This window comes from Aulostomus chinensis, chromosome 9 (assembly GCF_037954235.1).
Source record: "Aulostomus chinensis isolate RoL2024-O1b breed Wild chromosome 9, RoL_Achi_v1.0, whole genome shotgun sequence".
NCBI classification, from domain to species: domain Eukaryota; kingdom Metazoa; phylum Chordata; class Actinopteri; order Syngnathiformes; family Aulostomidae; genus Aulostomus; species Aulostomus chinensis.
The window spans coordinates 20,478,257-20,496,802 of NC_141328.1; the positions used below are offsets into that span (position 1 = coordinate 20,478,257).

An 18,546-nucleotide genomic window follows, 5' to 3' on the forward strand; every position below is an offset into this window, starting at 1 on the left:
TCGGCTTTTCTAGCTGCTGTGATATTAAGTCAAGGAATAACAGCTTTTGTGCACCAAATAGTACCGGTAGATTTTATACTTCACACAGCAGCTGATCCATGGAATTCCCTGTGGAGGCTTATCATACTATTATAAATTATTATTACAAAGCACTTTAGAGCAGAGATAAGACACTTCTCCTGAAATCTCTCTCATGTTTTCATGTCTGCTTGATAGCAAATTGCTCTTGTGGCTGATTTAGTCAGGTAAACAAACATTTGATGGAACCACATTGTCATTGTGGTGAATGGTATGAAGTGTTAACTGGATTCAGCGACACCATAGACTACAGCAGTCCAAGTGTTAAAAGCTTGTACCCTGGACTGGACAATCAAAATTTGACCCAAGTCTACTGCGTAGGTGGACCAGTGGTTTTGACATTTAAAATGAGATTAAACAGTAGAAGTCTATTTGAATCTGTGATACACATTTAGTTTAATTTTTACATTGCTAAATTGCTATGATTCTTTGCAGACATTTTATTTGGGTTCCAAACATGGAAATTAATGTCTGTTGATTGAACAACTCAAGCTCCGTCCACTGGACATTGTTTTTTGTAGACACATGCGTGCGTGCGTGCGCGCGCACACACACACACACACACACACACACACACACACACACACACACACACACACACACACACACACACACACAATGGACTGAAGATTTTAGTACGTGTAGCTTTCATGTTTAACTGTGTCCAGGCAGCTGGATTCACTTGACTGACCCCCATCCAAATCTGCCTCTCTCCTTTTCCCTGTCTTTCCCTCCCTCTATTTCTCTGTCTCATCTAAGTCCACTCCAGCCGCCTGCCTGTAAAACACATGTGATGGGTTTGATCTCCTGCGGGACAAGGCGGCACTGATTGTTGTTAATGAGGTATTAGTCATGGCTAGATACACCTGACCCCAACAAGAACATTCATCTGTTAGCTGGGATGCTTGATAGTATCAGACAGTTGTGGGACGGTGTACTGACTGAAGATGTTCATCTTTAACTGCAAATCAAGAAATAAATAATGGCAGGTGAACAGAAACCAAGTCTTGACTTCAGTCACTTTCTGTCTCATCTTTGGCCAAAAGCATTCAGCTAATCTACTGCATAATTTCTTCTATGGATGTTTGGCACAGGACATTTAGCCTTCTGACCTGTATTTATTATCATAATAAGTTGGATCTTGCGTGGAGCATTTTTTTCTGTTGAGGATGAAGGCAATGGTTTCTTCTCTGGGTGCATTATCAGAGATATTATTGAAGTTGTAGCTGTGGTTTATGAAGCAATATGAAGCAAATTCATGTCAATCAGCAAACTCATTTATACCTTTAGTGCAAGTCCTTCAGATTCTGCTGCATCTTGATTTAATATCGGACTGTAGTTTGAGGGGCCAAGAGTTGTATGATTTCACAAAATCTTTCATTATGTCACTTTGAACTCGAACTTTGAACTTTTCTGATTTAATCTCTGATTTACCACTGGCGTTAATACTACACGCCCCGCCCCTTTGTCTCCTGCAGTGCCCAGTGTTTGACGGTCGGGGCCATGGGTTGTGCGATGTCGCCGAAACTTCCTGACAATCTTTTTTTCTGATCTCAGTCGTTGTATGTCATCTCAGTCACTGCAGAGCTTTTGCAGTGTCCTGACGCATGAAAAATCTTCCTTAATCTGATTGCTTTGATCACGTCTTACGTATTGTACATGCAGACAGTGAATCTTGTCTGACATCTCAACGGTTCTGTCAGATCCTCAAAACACTGCTCCTCAAGGCACCAGGAATTCACACGCCAAGTTTGAAGTTGATTGGATAAACAGGTGTTGAGATAATTCAGTCTTGGACAGACCAAGAGTTCTTGCTTTTATAGATACAGTGGTATATTCTTCCTGTAGGTGTAAGAAATCTCTACGTCTCTACGCTCCTCTGATGCTGTATCTTGCCCGTCCATGTCTCTGTAGCACGGTGCATACAATGATATCCTCTTGAACTGATCACATGATGAACAAGGGGGCTGGTGAAAGTCCAGATCACTTTCTGATGAAAATAATTGCATCGCTGTAAACACCCAGCTGGACCTGAAAGATGTCATCACTCTGAACATCCAACTAACAAAAGCATATTGATTTCTACCATCTGAAGTCTGTGCTTCATGATTTCCAGGGGCCAGTTGCACCAGCAGTGCTGCGAGGAGTGGACTCTGGTCAGCGAGGAAACCCAGGCCAAGATGGCTCGCATGGCTGCTGCTGCTGCCTGGGGTCTAGGTAAACACTTCCAGTCAGATATGACTCTGCAGAAGATGAATCGGAAGAAATGATTAACAGTGAACAGTCAGTGTTCTTCATGACTGAGGCCTTGTGCATGGAGCATTAAGGTTCATCCCCTGCTTCAGCTATGAAATCACACTAAGCAGCAATGAAAACAAAGTAACAGCTCTTGCCAAATCCCACTCACACAACCAGATGGAAATGGCATCCAGTCATAACACTGACATATCGTAACGTGCAGTAGTGGAGAAAACCAGGGACCACAGTGCAGAAACAAACCCCTGAGGTTTGTGGTCTGCGGCTTTGATTTTTTAAAGTCAGTCTTCAACCCCGAGGGGATGCTCAGGATTCAGACCATCTTTTATTGGTGTCATAAGGAAGCAAAAATGTTGGTGTTGCAGTCATGTATTAAATGACGTGATGATGTGCAGAGAGAGCCCAATATTTGTGTCTGAGTTGAGGCAACATCTTTTTATATTTTTGCATTCAAATGAGTGAAAATGGAAAAAGGCATAACAATTTTTTTTGCTGCAGGATATTAAATTGTTGATGTATACAATATAAAACACTAGCCTAATCTCCTCATGCTCAGCACAGCAACTTGGCTAAAATGCTGATAAATGCCGCTCTTTTTTTTTCTTCAGTGATATCGGATATCTGTTTGTGTGATATCTGCAACTGTGTCACACACTGAGCGTCAAGCAAAAGACAAGTAACACTAAATAAACAAACTCAGCCACAAGTCTGTTCCAGGGTGTATTTCCTCAAACCTCCTCACTCCCTTCCTGTTGAGACTGCACAAGCAGGTGCAGCACAAATACTCACCACACAGTGTTGAAGTTGGTTTTTATCGCTCCTGAAGACAAACCGTGCTCAAAAAATGTTTGTTAAAACAGAAAACCTCGTTCGGATTTAGCTGGAGGCTTCTAAACTTCAGTCTGCTTCCACCATCAGCAGTTGGGTTATAAGATCACATCTATTTTTGAAACGTTACCCTCATTTTCAAAATCGAATTTAAGGCTGTGTTTGTTCATGTTCTTTCCTTGCTTCTTGTTCCTCCAGGGCAGTGGGACAGCATGGAGGAGTACACATGTATGATCCCTAGGGACACACACGATGGCGCGTTCTACAGAGCCGTGCTCGCCCTGCATCAAGATCTGTTCTCATTGGCCCAGCAGGTGAGTTACATCATCACTCTCAAAGGTAGAAGCCACGGGGGCCAGGTTTAGGGGTCGGTTACTTATCATATGATTAGATAGTTAGAATCTGAGCTGATTGAATAATAGTCCCCTTTTCTTACAATAGCCCACCCGCGGTATAAGCACTTGGGGGGGGGGGGGGGGGGGGGTTACATTTTCAGGGACACCCCCACACACACACCCCACACATCCCCTTCTTCTGTTCTTTTTCCCCCCTTTTAAGTAAGAGGAGCGTACCATGACACCCACTCTGATAAGAAGAGCATAACGTGACTGAGTAGTGCGACTATGGGATGTTGTCTGTCATTTCATGTGCCACATTCCTGTTCAGTACAGAAACCAATATAAGTCAAAACTATACTGGAAATATTAGTCATTTTATCAATTCACACTGGGACGGCGCACGATAGAACATGACCTTTTACAGTATATAATATGGAGATATACATTATACCAGTTCACAGCAGAATTGCTCATTTCTGCTTGTACAATGAATTTTGAATTATTAATACTCATAATGATGACAATTAATGAATAAATATAAAGAAAGGAGAGAGGAAAAATTCTGAAAGTAAACGTGCACTTTACATTTCAAGAATTTTTTTAATGTATGAATGTTTTTCTATTTCTATGAGTCAGTTCAGAGTTTACTACCTGTCCGTGCAAATTAATTAATCAAAAACATAATCAATTCGTGTTTTTATCCAGTGTTCATTTAAGGCAGTTTTTGTTTGAGTTTGAGTTGATATCGGCACTAAAACTTTGACATTTACTTTCACTCAATATCTGCCCTAATTATCGGTTATCTGTGACTAGAAAACCATATTGGTCGCCCCCTGGTCATTAAACAGTTCATTAAAAGTCTGTATTAGTAGAAAACGTCTCATAAAGAGCTACCCTGGGAATTAAGCTTGTCTCATGGCTTCTGGAATGTTCATTAGTCTTCATAGTAATATATGAAGTTAATATCATTGGACACAAACCCTGTCAGAAACATAAAAATGTCTTTACTGTTATTTCCAGACATGATCGAGTTCCTGCATCTGGTCAGACTTTTCATTGAAAGATAAAATACACATGTTTTTTAATTTATTCTTTTATATTGTGGTACTTCCTCAGCTTGGAAATGTTATGTAACTTTTGAAGCTAAAAAATTATCACCGTTTGCAGTTTCAAACCAACAAAAGAGCCCGATACCCCTTCTGTCTGTCGGCCGGTTAGCCAGGTCTGATGGAGGCCGGCGTGTTATTTTCTAATTTAATGAAGGTTGGGGAAAGTAGATGAGCTCATGGATTTGTTCAAGCTGGATGCCAGCACGTCTAACAACCACAAGCTTCAGCATTGACACCGGTAAACACCTGCTCCTCCAATTTCCTCGGACTCATCCACCGAGTCCCCTTTTTCACCACAGAGCCCCGGAGACGTGCTCTCTGTGCCCCCTCATCCCTCGAAAGCCCCCCTCTAATTCCGAGATTAGATCCAGGTGTGGCCTGTAGGATTCAGCATCAGCTGCATGGGGAAAGCAGACGTTTGACTCTTGCTGACAATGGGGCCGCTCACAATGAATGATGATGAAAAATGAAAAGCAGATGGAGCAAGGGTGAAAGCTTAAATGTCAACATGAGCTCAGTCTAGTCTTCCGGATGTGGTTGGTAATCCCGCACTTAAGTCCTTTTGATTCCATAGGGCCAGGCCTTTCCTCTCTCTCTATACCCCCTACGTCAAGACATGTGCTCCAGGAGTCTTGGCATGTGTTGGTGTGAGAGGTTTGAGCTCGCTTTGCTTTACAAATCCCAGTGTTTGGTCTTTTCCAGCGAGGATGTGTAGAAACAGCAGAGATGCGCTCCCTACGTAACACGCCGTCATGACAAAGCTTAACTTCGCTCCAAGAGCATGTTAGCTCGTAACAAAAAAGAATCACAGTTTCAGCAGGGACCAGTAGGTGGTTTCTGACACAGAAACATGACAACAAACACATGGCTTCATTTTAATTAAATGTGTTTATCATGACAGACATTATCAGAGAAAACGTTCCCAAACAGCGATGCCTTGAGCGCCCCCTTGTGGTCTGCGAACACATTTTTTAAACTTGCGTTGTATCAAAAGGCAGTGTTGCAGGAGCATCATTACGAATTGTCCCGAGCCTCACTTAACTGCTTTTTTTCAGTAGTGTGGTCGTAGTGTTGTCCTTTTCTAAATGAAATCGCTTTTCAGTCGTGAAGAGTCAACACACGCTGCATTCCCTCAACCATCTTAAACTCTCAGCGTACCCAAGCTTAACCAAAGTGGATATAGAACTTAAAGCAAGTAACCTGGTGGTTCCTGCTGTCCTGCTGGATTTGTTGCAAGCAGTTGGAGTTTACTTGTCAGAAGAACAAACACCTCTTGTGAGAAACTAAGGGTCCATCCTGACCTCCTCATCCTGTAGTAAAGAGGAAAACTTGATGTGCTGTGGCAGAAAGTCAAAGTCTCGTTTCCATGGGGAGAAACATTGGTTTTTGCTCTGGTACCGTTTGCAGCAGGTTACTGTGGTGGTTTTAGTCAACTTACAGTATTTCAGGCAAATGTGTCTGAAAATGTCAAGTACAACTGTCATTTATATTAGGTTTAATTGGAGATTTACTTACAAAGCAGACATTTTCTTGGTTTTGGGGCACTGATGAATGAGGTGGTCCCTATTTTTTAAATATTTTAAATTAAATTAATTTAAGTTAAGGGGTCCCTGGACTAAAGCAGCTCTGTTTTAACTCTGCTAATACATCCGTCCCCTCCACTTTGAATCGGATCCTGCACGCACAAATGTTCCAGACTTTATTACAACAGTGCTGCATTCGTTACGAACAGGTAATGTGATTAATATAACGAGAGGTGAGCGAGTGGTTGTCACGACACAAAAGACTGAGCTGAGACTAGAGACCGTGACGGTTGTATCGTGGGGCTGGTCTCCATTTCAGAACCTACTAAATACAAGCATTTATGGAAGGGAGTGGAAGATGGGGTCACAATGTGTTTGTGCTGCCAAGAGCCAGACACTGCATTTATCAGGAGTCGTCTGGACTGCACATTTCCACTGAGGCCCCCGTGCAGTCATTCAGGAGTAAACAGAACCATAACTGAGGCTGTAAAGAAGCAGCCTCATTGTCACCTCGTCCCGACAGCCCTCCCACAATCCCTCCCCTTGTTGTGTATGCCTGAAGAGGTGTTTTAGCACGCCATTCCTCTTTTACCTCCCCGTGAAGAAAAAAAAACAATATAATTGCTGGTAGTCAGTCTGAAACAGCTGTGTGTCCCAGCCTCAGTCGTCCTCCCTCATTTTACCCTCCTGCTAATAACAGTTCACAAAAACGTTAGACTGGAGAAGCCCTAGAAATCAACAGGCTCTCAGTCATGCGTGTCCTTATTGATGTTCTGGATAAAGTCTTTCCACCCCATCCCCACCATCCCCACCATCCCCAAGGTTTTCACATTGTGTGTCTCTCACAATATTTGCAGTCTCGTTGAATTTGAGGTAGTCAGTGGACTATACTTGAACAATTATTTGCTTGTTAAACGGGAAAGAAAGGAAGTATACACCCTCCTGTCCGATTCACAGTCTCTGGTGTGCATGAATATTCGGGCTTTCCTTTGACGATACTTTTCACAAACACAATTACAGATGCATAACCGTCCTGGACAAAAGTAATTGCTTTCCAACACTGCTGATGGTTAGCTCAGTGTTTGCTCTGGGTTATTCGCACACATAACATTCTCAAGGTGAATGAAAACATTTTTCAGTTTCTCCACCTGTGTGTGATTCATTTCATAAACTGTCTTTTGGGGGGGGGGGGGGGGGAGCTCATGTTTCTGCCCTTAAATGTTAATCTCTTTTTCAGCACGGAGTCTAGTGAACTATTGCAATGTACAAGAGACAGCGGCCGAGAGAGTTGTATCCACACTAGGGTTACATAACCTCCGCATCGCTTCACACTCTCAACAGTCCTCATAAAAGACTGCACCAAGCAGTACATCAGAACCATTTTGCTACATAAACAGGCATTCTTATTGGAATGTGTCACTGTTGACAGCACTTAGTAACAAGGTTGTAAACAATAATGTGAATTCCCTCAGTTGTCACGTGTCTCACTGCCTGCGTCTACATTACCAGCTGGTCCTCAACCCCTGAAGTTTGAAGGAGTAATTTAGAGATGTGTTTCCACTCTGGGCTCCTGCGTTATTAAGACAATGTAATCGCTGCGATTGTAAGTTTACCCATTACGTGCAGTTAGGAAACGAGATTAAACCAGTGTTTCCAATGTGAATTACACAGTGACAAGCTAACTAATAATCAGTGTGCTGTTGAGCTACATCTATTTTTAATAAATTAAGAAAATGATGGGGCAGTATGGGGATTTTTGTCACCCAAATGAATCTTAATGAATAAATCTAAATAAATCTTCAATTTCTTATTTATTTATTTATTTTGTAGTGTATTGACAAAGCCAGAGACCTTCTGGATGCTGAGCTGACAGCCATGGCAGGAGAGAGCTACAGCCGGGCCTACGGGGTAAGCGTTTTTGTATTTCTTTTTTTTTTTTTTCAGGAGATAACCGAAATGTTCCACACCTGTTGTCCGTCAACGCTGATTTTTTTTTTTTCCCCCTTGTGTTTAGAAGACGGATTAGAGTCTCTGATCTACGTTCTTTAGAAGTCAAAAGGATTAATGATTACACAGCGGAGGACTATTTCTCCACTGCAATCATTTTACTATCTATAAATATGAAATTCTCTAGACAGCATTTCAAAATGGGTTGTTGAAGCCTGACGGCGGTGGTATTCTCCTAACACACGCCAGGTAACATTATCACGTAAGCCATTCTATTTTTCTTGATTTAGATGTCTAGGCTGTAGCTGCTCACCGCCAGGATTGATAGCAGACACTGTACATCTATTTGCAGATGCGTGTGTAGATCACTAGATTCAACACAATCATTTTCAAGGGGGAGCTTTAATGACCCTTTTATATTACAATGTAAGAGTATAAATCTTGAATGTGTGGATTATGTTTATGTGTTTGTTTTGCCACTAGGCCATGGTGTCCTGCCAAATGCTGTCAGAGCTTGAGGAGGTGATCCAATACAAGTTGGTGCCAGAGAGGAGGGACATCATCAGGGAGACGTGGTGGGAGAGGCTGCAGGTAACCTCACTATTTTTATGTGTTTGCTGTTTGCCAATTTGAAACTAGGATGGAAATAAAGAAGTTGTCCAAAATATATTTAGTCACAGTATCTGATTTTACTTTAATATAACATATATCTTATATATATATATATATATATATATATATATATATATATAAAACCTGAATTTCAGTGACATTACAAATTTTAACTTGTTAATGGCCCATTCTTTTACTAATTATAAGCAAAAAATGTCTTCCTTTAATTGTCTTTATGCCCCAAGCTCATGAGTTTATGCTTAAGCTCATCTCAGCTACAACTTCAAAATTTATATTACATATTACGATTATGGAGATGGTGTTAAATTTGGCATCTCAAGCACACACACACACACACACACACACACACACACACACGTTATCTACACGTCAGTTAAAAAGTCAAACTCATTGCATGTAACCCAAACTGATAGGCTTCCTGTAAATGATCAGGATCACGAAAATTTTCATTATCAATAGTGAGTTATAAGCAGTTAAATGAGACCGAAGGACATATGGAGCAACCACAAAGCCACAAGCGGTTGGGAAAGTATCCTTCTTTTCCACGTTGGCCTTTTTTTTTTTTCTTTTTTTTTTTTAAACAGCTGAATCAAATATGCATATTTTCAGAGGCTCCTGCCTTGTATTTGCATGTTAAAGGAAAAACTCAATTCAGGCCGCAGACTGATGAGTCTTTGATGTGTGAAGTACCACCCCTGACCTCGCCAAGCCGCTCAGTTTAATGCACTATTTTTACTACTGCTTACATTTGACCCCTGTTGGCTTTCTTGCGTCTCCGCTCTGGAGATTTGATCCGCATTTAATAGAATCTTCTCCACCTTGACTGCTGCTCAGCAAGATTGTGTTCGTCTGAAGACTGTGCGTTCCTGCCCACAAGGCTCCAAACTTTATTTGTTGTACATGAGGTTGAATACAGCGCTGAAGGCAAATTATGTCCAAAGTGCAAGAGGTCACAGTGGAGGAGATGATGTTGGAAATAAACCAGACGCACAAATGTGGTCAACATTCAAAAAGCAATATGTTACCGTTTATTTAGAAGTATTCCCTTTTCAATTTACTGCATCAAAAAAGCAGAAAAGATGATGTATTTATTTCTGAAAACCAAAATGAGAAAATTAATTTGAGATATCGCTGTTTTATACTGACAGATGACAGGCATGAATGTGGATGTGAATATTTGACTTTCAGAAATGAGTGACTCTCCATCATGTGGAACAAGCAATCAGTCAGAAAATCATTTCATTCAAATTTAAGCAAACTGCAAGTGTTGCACGAAGGTTTAAACGTTGCTGTTTTATAATGTGGCATATAAGTCATCCTGTTCTCTCCTGATAAAGATTTGTTGTCCATGGACAGCAAGAACATGTCAAAGGTTAAAAGTAATCTACTCTTTGTTTTCATCTAAAGTTTTCTTTCCCTCTGTGAGAATGACATCCGATAATGTCCTTGTGGCATTTCATTGGTTTCTCAAAAATGGACTTGGCAGTCGAATGAAAACAGTTCCAGACACACTAAAATCCATCTGCAATAAAATGCAGATACTCTTGATCAGCTTAACTTTTTCCAGTCGTAAAAGATGACGCTCACTTTGGGATCCAAAGGGGTCATCCTGAGCAAACAGACGGGGGGCCTTTAACGCAGCACCAGAGCTGCAGGACCCCGGCAGGTTTCCTCTTTCAATAATGATTTATTTGAGAATGACCTCCCACATCTGTCAAGGAGTCCCCATCCCACTCTGCACTTTTTTTATTCCCTCTACCAGTCTCATCAAAGGGTTAGAGATACAGTAAAGTGTGTATGGAGACACACTCGGCCATCTGCCTACTGTAAATGTATCAGATTGAACTCTTGTGCTTGTGACAGACAGTCGGTACTGTTTCTGGGTTCTCATTTTCTTCTAAAAATGTGCGTGTGAAACATTATTTCTTAATCCAAAATAACACTGAATCAAAACCCAGTTTATGCTGTCATAAGGGGCCAAACGTGAAGCAATGCAAACCATTTACTGGTAATATATCCTCTGAAACATCCACTGCCCACCCCTCAAATTAAACTTTAAATGGTGCGCTTAATGTGGCATACATCTTCTGATTTTTTTTTTTTCTTTCGGGCATGCTCACAGTTGTCCAATTGTCTCCTTCAATCATGTTGGGTAAACTGTATAAATTGGGACTTTACAACATCTTCTGTGCAGATTTATGTCTTTTGGAGCTAAACCCAGAATAAACCGTGTAGCGGTGACTGTAATTACTGAACATAGCTATTAGATTCAGCGCCCATCATGTTAAGCCTATTTCAGAAACATAGGTGTTATTTCTAAGCGTACCTTTCAACAGCTTACTCGAAGCTTTTTCCAGACACCATCTGAGGAGTACAGTAAAAAAAAAAAAAAAAAAAAAAAAAAAGCTTGGACAAGAAAAGGTCAGCACTCCATGGAAAAGGACTTTAACCATTCAGTGACTGAATGTCTGTTTCAGACACAAGGAAGGCTTGTGCTTTTTACCGTGTTACAACTTCTGGCAGTATTTGTAATTATGATCATGTTGCATCCAACTCCCTGTACTTTAAGCGTTTGTTGTTTCATGTATATCATTCAGAGAATACTTAATAGAGGTTGTCCACTTATGGTCTTTGCAAATATACACACACAGACTCGTGTGCAGTGTTTCTCTGGCACGTGAACTCGTACTCACGTGTGTAGGGCGTTGAAGGCAGGGACCACTGGTAGTAATAGTGGCCCCCAGGGTTTTAACCATGCAGCTCTGTCATGTGTTCATTCTCTTAAATGTAACAAGTAGGCGCCTCTCTTTGATGGGAGTCACAAAAGAGTGAGTAATACATCAGTTGTTGTTGTGTGCTTCTCACTCAGGGTTGCCAGCGTATCGTTGAGGACTGGCAAAGGATCCTGATGGTCAGATCGCTGGTGATCAGCCCTCACGAGGACATGAGGACCTGGCTGAAATACGCCAGCCTTTGCGGCAAGAGTGGACGCTTGGTCAGTATATGTGATGAAAACACGCGCATCGTTTACATCCAACTAGGTGGTTCTTTCATTAGCAAAGGCACAACGGGATCCAGAATGTGTATACAAATCAAGTAATTGCGTGTTAAAGCACAAATACATGACGTACCCTCCCCAAGCGCATTCATAGTTGAATGTCAACTACACGGCTCCTCTGTTTTAGACTGCCCACCTCTCACAGCAGTATAAAAAGATGCAGTTGCATTGCATGCTAGTTTCACCCTTCCCCTTCCCCCTTAAGAGTAAACTCTGAAAGCATCAGGTACTGCTGAGTGCACATTTTCACTGACATTCCCTTTTCTCCACTGACCAAAGCTTATGCAATCTGAATAATTTGATAGAAAATCGATTCTCTGCTGTCTCATCTGCACAGTGTTAAATGTGCGACCCATCTGTAGAAAATATTACATTTGGCTTAATCAAACTAGTGAAACGGAAAAGGGAAGTCAAGCTTTTTACAGAGTTAAGTGCAACTATGAACCAAAGCCATGAACTTCAGCTTCATTTTAACCCGTTTTGTTGCTGATGAAAGTACCACAGAAGCCTTCATCAGACTCTAAAGGACCAGAAGTCACATAATTAAATAAGAAGAAAAAGATCTCCAACTTTTACCTAAATGTTATTGTGTTTATGAATTGCTTAGGATTGCAGACTGAATCTACATATTGTAGGCATCTACACGCGACTTTAACCTCCCACACAGACTGGTGTACATTCAGTTCTAATTTAACTAAAAAAAAAAGTGCTTAGCCAGAGGCAGCTGTGGCAAGAAGTAGGACAGTCTGAATGTGTATACTTACTTTATTCTATGTTGTATCTTTTCTCTTCAATTATTTATGTCTTATCCTCTTATATGAATTAAGGTACATGACCTAAAGACTTCCTGACACCCTTTCCCTGTGCTCTTCTTTCTCCAGGCTTTGGCCCATAAAACCCTGGTCCTCCTTCTGGGTGTTGACCCCAAGCAACTTGATCACCCGCTGCCTACAGCCCACCCACATGTCACCTACGCTTATATGAAATACATGTGGAAGAGCACCCGTAATGTAAGCACAAACAACTTTGTGGCAAGATGATAGTTGTTGCTATCGATCATCCTACCAAGACATACACAGTGGGGCAAAACACTGAAGCTGTTGGCTACGTTCAGCTCAGCAGACAACAATTTCAATTTGAAATGTCTACAAAGCCAGAGGCACATAAACTACATCTGTAAAAGAGAAGTGATGTTGTTTACATGTTGACTGTACTGTACTGTATCAGTTTATGGAGTGGAGATTGAGCTTAACTGTAGTGTCAAATTTCAGTAGTTTGGCTTTTAATAACCGTGAGCATTTGGACAAAATGATTATAAAGTAGTAAATAAGTATAATTTAAGCAACATCTTTCACCACCAAAATCAATCTTCAGCTTTACATACTGTTAAAAAAGAGAAATGTATTTAAAAAAATATACTCAAATGAATAAGAGAATAGAAATTAAACTAATGAAGAGTTGAAGTGATGAATAATAATGAGTACTGAAGTGTTGCATATGCAGGTGCGTATGCAGGTAAGCCAGGGGGTGAGATGGAACATCATTGCTCCTTTTAAACAAGCCTGTTAGCTAGCTATTAAGTCCATAATGACTCCAACCATTTTAAAGCTGGCTTTGTAAAATTGGAATTGGTGTGACATCGCAAGTTGGCAAGCATGAATGAGGTGAGCTTGTTTTGTAGGCTACCAGCAAATGTTATATTTGTTCCTCCTGTTGCTAAGCACCCAACACATAGCACAGGGCAGCATCAGACATCCTACTGTGAGCAGTAGTGACTCAACATTTTACTTTGTTTGACATGACATGTTACCAGCGCAACATACTATTCTCCTTACTACACCATTTGTCATGCGTCCATTCATATGCTGTGAATCACGCAGGGAATACACACCCTCCAGCACACACAAACACACTCATTTATTGCCAGGTGCTGAAAAGTGTTTGTGGAACCAGAATACAGGTCTCATTAGGGGGCGTTAGGTAAGTGTTAACACAAGCTTTGCTGCTGGTTTGGTAGTTGCAATACTCACCAGTGCGTGCACGCACGCACACACACACACACACACACACACACACACACACACACACACACACAGCTGTAAATGATCCACCGTCTGTATCTGGTGTTTGGTAACAATAGGGTAACATCAGCGGACCGTCAGGTTTGATGAGTGACCAGAAACAGTCTGTTACAAATGAAAGCCAGACTTATTCTTATTCTAGTCGAAGTCTTTGGTAGGTGATTTCGGCAACAAAAAGAAAAAGAAAAAAGTTTAATGTGGTCAGCATTTGATAGAAGTTCACTTGAAAAAGAAAATAAAGAAACCAAGTCTTGCTGTTTGGTTCTAATATTCTCATTAGATCCCTCCACCATTTGCTCTCCAGCCGGAGGAAGCTGCAGGCTGTGTAGTGCACGTGGCCTCCTTGTTCCCATCTGACCACTCCATCACAGTCTGAACTTAAATTCAAGTTCATGTAACAACAACAGTGTAACCATGACAACAGCACCTGGCAAGATGCAGTTGCAGGATATCCACAATGGGCCAGTGGCATGTCCAGCAACAGGAATATGAAAGTAACAGGAGGCTGTTTGGCTGCCCTGCATCAGACTGGACAGTCAGCTCTGTGGAAGCAGCAGGATGTTGACAACAGATAGAATAATCAAGCAAGACAGGCTGATAAATGTCTGGCAACTCTGGTCAACATTTGTTATGTGTCAGAGAAAATGCAGTCAGACTCTGCCAAAATAATCCTTTCTGAACACAAACGTGCATTTTAATTTCACATGCATGACAGATTAAATGATTAGATTTGATTGAGAGTGATGTTAAAAAGAACAATAGAAATGATGTCAGTTTGTTCTAAAGAACAAACAAATGTATTTTTCTCATTAGAACAAATCTTAACCAGCCATTGGTATTTGTTTTGTGCCTCCTCAGAATGATGCCTTCCAGCACATGCAGCACTTTGTGCAAGGGATGCAGCAGCAGGCCCAGCACGCCATCGCAGCCGAGGACCAACAGCACAAGCAGGAGCTCCACAAACTGATGGCCAGGTTGGTCCCTTTGGTGGAGGCACACCGTTCCATTAACAAGGGATGGGAGAGGCTGTTTATGAGTCAGGCAGGAAGCATGTGTGGGGTTAGTTCAAGAAACCAAAAATGCAAATCCATCACATAGTTCATCCATGATAGTTGCCATTCAAGTGAAAATCAAACATTCTTTCACAGTCTTTACTTTATTGCCGTTGGTTAAGTGTCAACCTCAGTCTCGTTTTCTCACCCAGGAATTACTTGTGTAAGTTTGCAGGTTGTAGCCATTCCAACACAAAAGCAAGGAAAAAGCAGCCTCATGTATTTTCTTTCAGTTTTTGTGATGTAAACACACCAGGTTATGAACAGTGCATCCTGTCCTTTTCCATTTGCGTGACCCATCTTGGCACAACACCTGTTACAAGTCCACTGGTGTGCCATGGTCTTTTTCATGGCTGGCCAGGTTCTTTTGAGTCTCACCTCAGATTTCACAATAAAACGATTCCTTTGGGCGCTCAGTCCAGCGCAGCTACTTGTCACAAACCAAACATGATGTCATCGTGCCTGCAGATATGACTGAGTGTGTTTCAATCTGTCGTTCAATACATCAGCGGGAATTTGATATCATGACATTCCAGGAAGTATCTTTTGGTTTTTTTGATGCTGTAGAATTTTTGCACGATCTTTGGACTAATCAGAATATTTACACAGGCAGCTCTTTTAAGTAAGAGAAGTACTTCCAACTGTCCCGTTTACACACTAACACCATCCATGTGCACCCTCTCATCATGTTAATCAAACATGACAACAGAGAATCATGACAACAGACAAATGGGCTATTTGGGGGTGGGGGGCGCTGGATGTTCCCGACAGTGACACTGGCTGTCTTAGGAATGCATGTCAGTGAGAACACCTGTATAATGTCAGTGGGGACGGCTTTGCCCCAGACGTGCTGACACACTTTTGTGAAAACAGGTCGGCTGCAAGGTATGGAGCACACCTGGATGACTCAGTCAGACACTGACATCCACGCAGTCACATGGACGTCTCCACTCTCCTTCTCCCTAAAGAATCCTGTGTAATTTCTCTGCTATTTTACTTAAGGTCTGTAACCTTGGCGTCTCCTGTCAAAATAAACATGTTGTTCTGACATCCCTGAACACCCCATCCTCCTCCTGCTTCATTCCCAAAATGTTCAACCTGTTACCGTTTTGCTGCAGTTTGAGGAAGCCATAGAAGCACCGAAGCCAAACTGTAACTCACATGGAAAATCACTCTGATGATATTACGTAATCCTTAAAGACAATTCGTTGGAGGTGTTCTGCAAATAGTTTTTCGGACTGTTGATAAATTGTTTTTGCCTGTTGCCTCGTTTTGTGCAGTTGTATGTATGTGAATTATTCATCCTGTTGCCGCCGAACACGGCAGCATAACGGGTTTGCCTGTAAGCCTGTGTGTTTTTTTGGGGTGATGGATGCTGCTGAATCTCCCTCCGGCTCACCACTGAGCTCCCTGTCAGGTTGCATTAAAGGAAAAGTGGTGTAGATAATTAAAAATCTCTGGTTGGAATCCCAGAAGCTTTCAGCAAGGAAATGTAATGCTCTTTTGAGCAGTGATTCGTTTGACAAATGCCTGCATGATTTCCAATGTGTGTATCATTAACTCATTTTTAATTCACTGTCCTTGGGTGAAGTGAACTCAACTCTTTAGAAGCAATGACAACATAAGCATAGTAATAAACTCATGATGATGTTACTTTGCGACTTGTCCCAACAGTCCATTGGTTTCCATTTTGCCACCAATGTAGACATGAAGTCATTAAACTGGTCACAACAAAGTCATGTCTGTGACCTTTATGGTTCCCAAGAAAGTTTGGGTGGTTTTATGAAGTGGATAATTGATGCTACACCAGGATGTCTAGGTCTTCTCTGAAATTGTAACGTAAAGAGCATTTGTTCATGTACAATCAGAAGAAATGTGACCCTTAGTCTTTTTGTGTTTCCATTTGTTTGTAGGTGTTTCCTGAAGTTGGGGGAATGGCAGCTCAGTCTGCAGGGCATCAACGAGAGCACCATCCCCAAAGTTCTGCAGTATTACAGCCATTCCACTGAGCATGACCGCAACTGGTACAAGGTCAGCTCCTCCCCTTCAACTCTGAACTTTTTGTTTTTTAGTTTTAGTTTTGACCTCTGTGGCTGCAGTAAAATCCCAGCTGTGTCAGCAGACGGTTGCCCTGACTATGATATATCACCAGGAAAGCCCTTAAAATCTCTTTTGATTGCCTTACGACAAAACAATTCATAACATTTGCTGCACATCTTGACTGTGTACGGCTCATTTATTCCGATCGCTAGATGGTTACATTTGGTGTGCAGTGATCTTCATGTCCATGCCTGTGCTGTAGGTTACAGGGATGTCTGAATCAGACTCACCCACTCAACTAGGCTGGTTGCATAACTCAGCAGACATCACACACATGTTTGGATCACAAAAATAAAAAAGACATCCCCACGGGAGACATTTGTCCCTTGCTAAACTGGAAAATTACATCATGAGCAAACATGGAAGTTATTTCCAGTAACTAGTGCTCAGAGACTTGGTTTCATTCAGTCTGTGCCATCTTTCGGCAGGCCTGGCATGCCTGGGCGGTGATGAATTTTGAGGCGGTTCTGCACTACAAACACCAGAACCAGGGACGAGATGAGAAGAAGAAGCTGCGACATGCTAGCGGGGCTAGCGCTAACAGCGAAGCCAGCAACAGCGACAGTGAGGCTGACAGCACCGACCACAGTCCTGTGCCGTCTCCAGGCCAGAAAAAAGTAAATGAGGTGAGCGTTACATAAGCACTCAAAAAGTAAATCTCCTTCACACAAACCCTCATCAGTCATTCCAAAGATATTATACAGTTTTACTTGTGCATCATAAGTACTTTGTCTGCATGACCTTCACAGTATTTCAGCTGGTCACGTCTCTGGCACACAGTGAAGCTGCTGACCAGAGCAACAAAACTTCTCAGAAAGCATCATTTTAAGATTTGAGAAAAATGTTCTAATTGCTGCATCTTGAAAACAGACACATTTTGGAGAACTTATTTAGAAATGACTTCAGGCCGACAGGATATTGTTAAAGTAATGCTCTTTTGGCTAAGACTTTTTGTTGTCTGGTTACTCAGTGTAGATTTTAATTTTCATGCGTAAACAAATCATCTGCTGTGTGCTGTCCCTCCCCAGGACCTCTCAAAGACATTGCTGCTGTACACAGTTCCTGCTGTTCAAGGTTTTTTCCGCTCCATTTCCCTGTCCAGAGGCAATAACCTTCAGGACACTCTCAGGTGAGTGATATGACTGTAACACACATTAGGCAAGTGGACAAAGACAATAATAAACAGCAGGTGTACTCGTGGACTCCCCACGGACTTGGTATGTGGAGACAGAAGGACCTCTAGTGGTTGCTGTAGTCATGGTCATCGCTTTGGCAAAAATAATGATGCAGTTTACACTTTTTTCTTCTGTTTGTGCTGTTAAGGGTTCTGACTCTGTGGTTTGACTACGGCCACTGGCCTGAGGTGAATGAGGCTCTGGTGGAGGGCATCAAGACCATTCAAATAGACACATGGCTGCAGGTAAAACGTGCTTGCGACGTTTTTCAGGATAGAAGAGACATGAAATCCATACAGCACAGCTGTAAAATATGCATTGCCTGAGCTAGCTTGTGTTGTATTAATATTAAACAGTGCATATTACAG

The 18,546-nt window shown here is 41.7% G+C and overlaps 1 protein-coding gene across 1 annotated transcript in view; it reads left to right on the plus strand.

Moving 5' to 3' along the window:
* mtor (mechanistic target of rapamycin kinase) overlaps positions 1 to 18,546 on the plus strand; it is a 76,144-nt gene that overhangs the window by 46,605 nt on the left and 10,993 nt on the right. Inside the window, exons 31-41 of the mRNA XM_086214152.1 lie at positions 2,195 to 2,295; positions 3,361 to 3,476; positions 7,963 to 8,040; positions 8,563 to 8,670; positions 11,582 to 11,707; positions 12,652 to 12,780; positions 14,710 to 14,825; positions 16,817 to 16,934; positions 17,432 to 17,629; positions 18,032 to 18,132; positions 18,327 to 18,423. Of these exons, the coding sequence (XP_086070278.1) occupies positions 2,195 to 2,295; positions 3,361 to 3,476; positions 7,963 to 8,040; positions 8,563 to 8,670; positions 11,582 to 11,707; positions 12,652 to 12,780; positions 14,710 to 14,825; positions 16,817 to 16,934; positions 17,432 to 17,629; positions 18,032 to 18,132; positions 18,327 to 18,423 (1,288 nt within the window). The remainder of the gene's footprint in view (positions 1 to 2,194; positions 2,296 to 3,360; positions 3,477 to 7,962; positions 8,041 to 8,562; positions 8,671 to 11,581; positions 11,708 to 12,651; positions 12,781 to 14,709; positions 14,826 to 16,816; positions 16,935 to 17,431; positions 17,630 to 18,031; positions 18,133 to 18,326; positions 18,424 to 18,546) is intronic.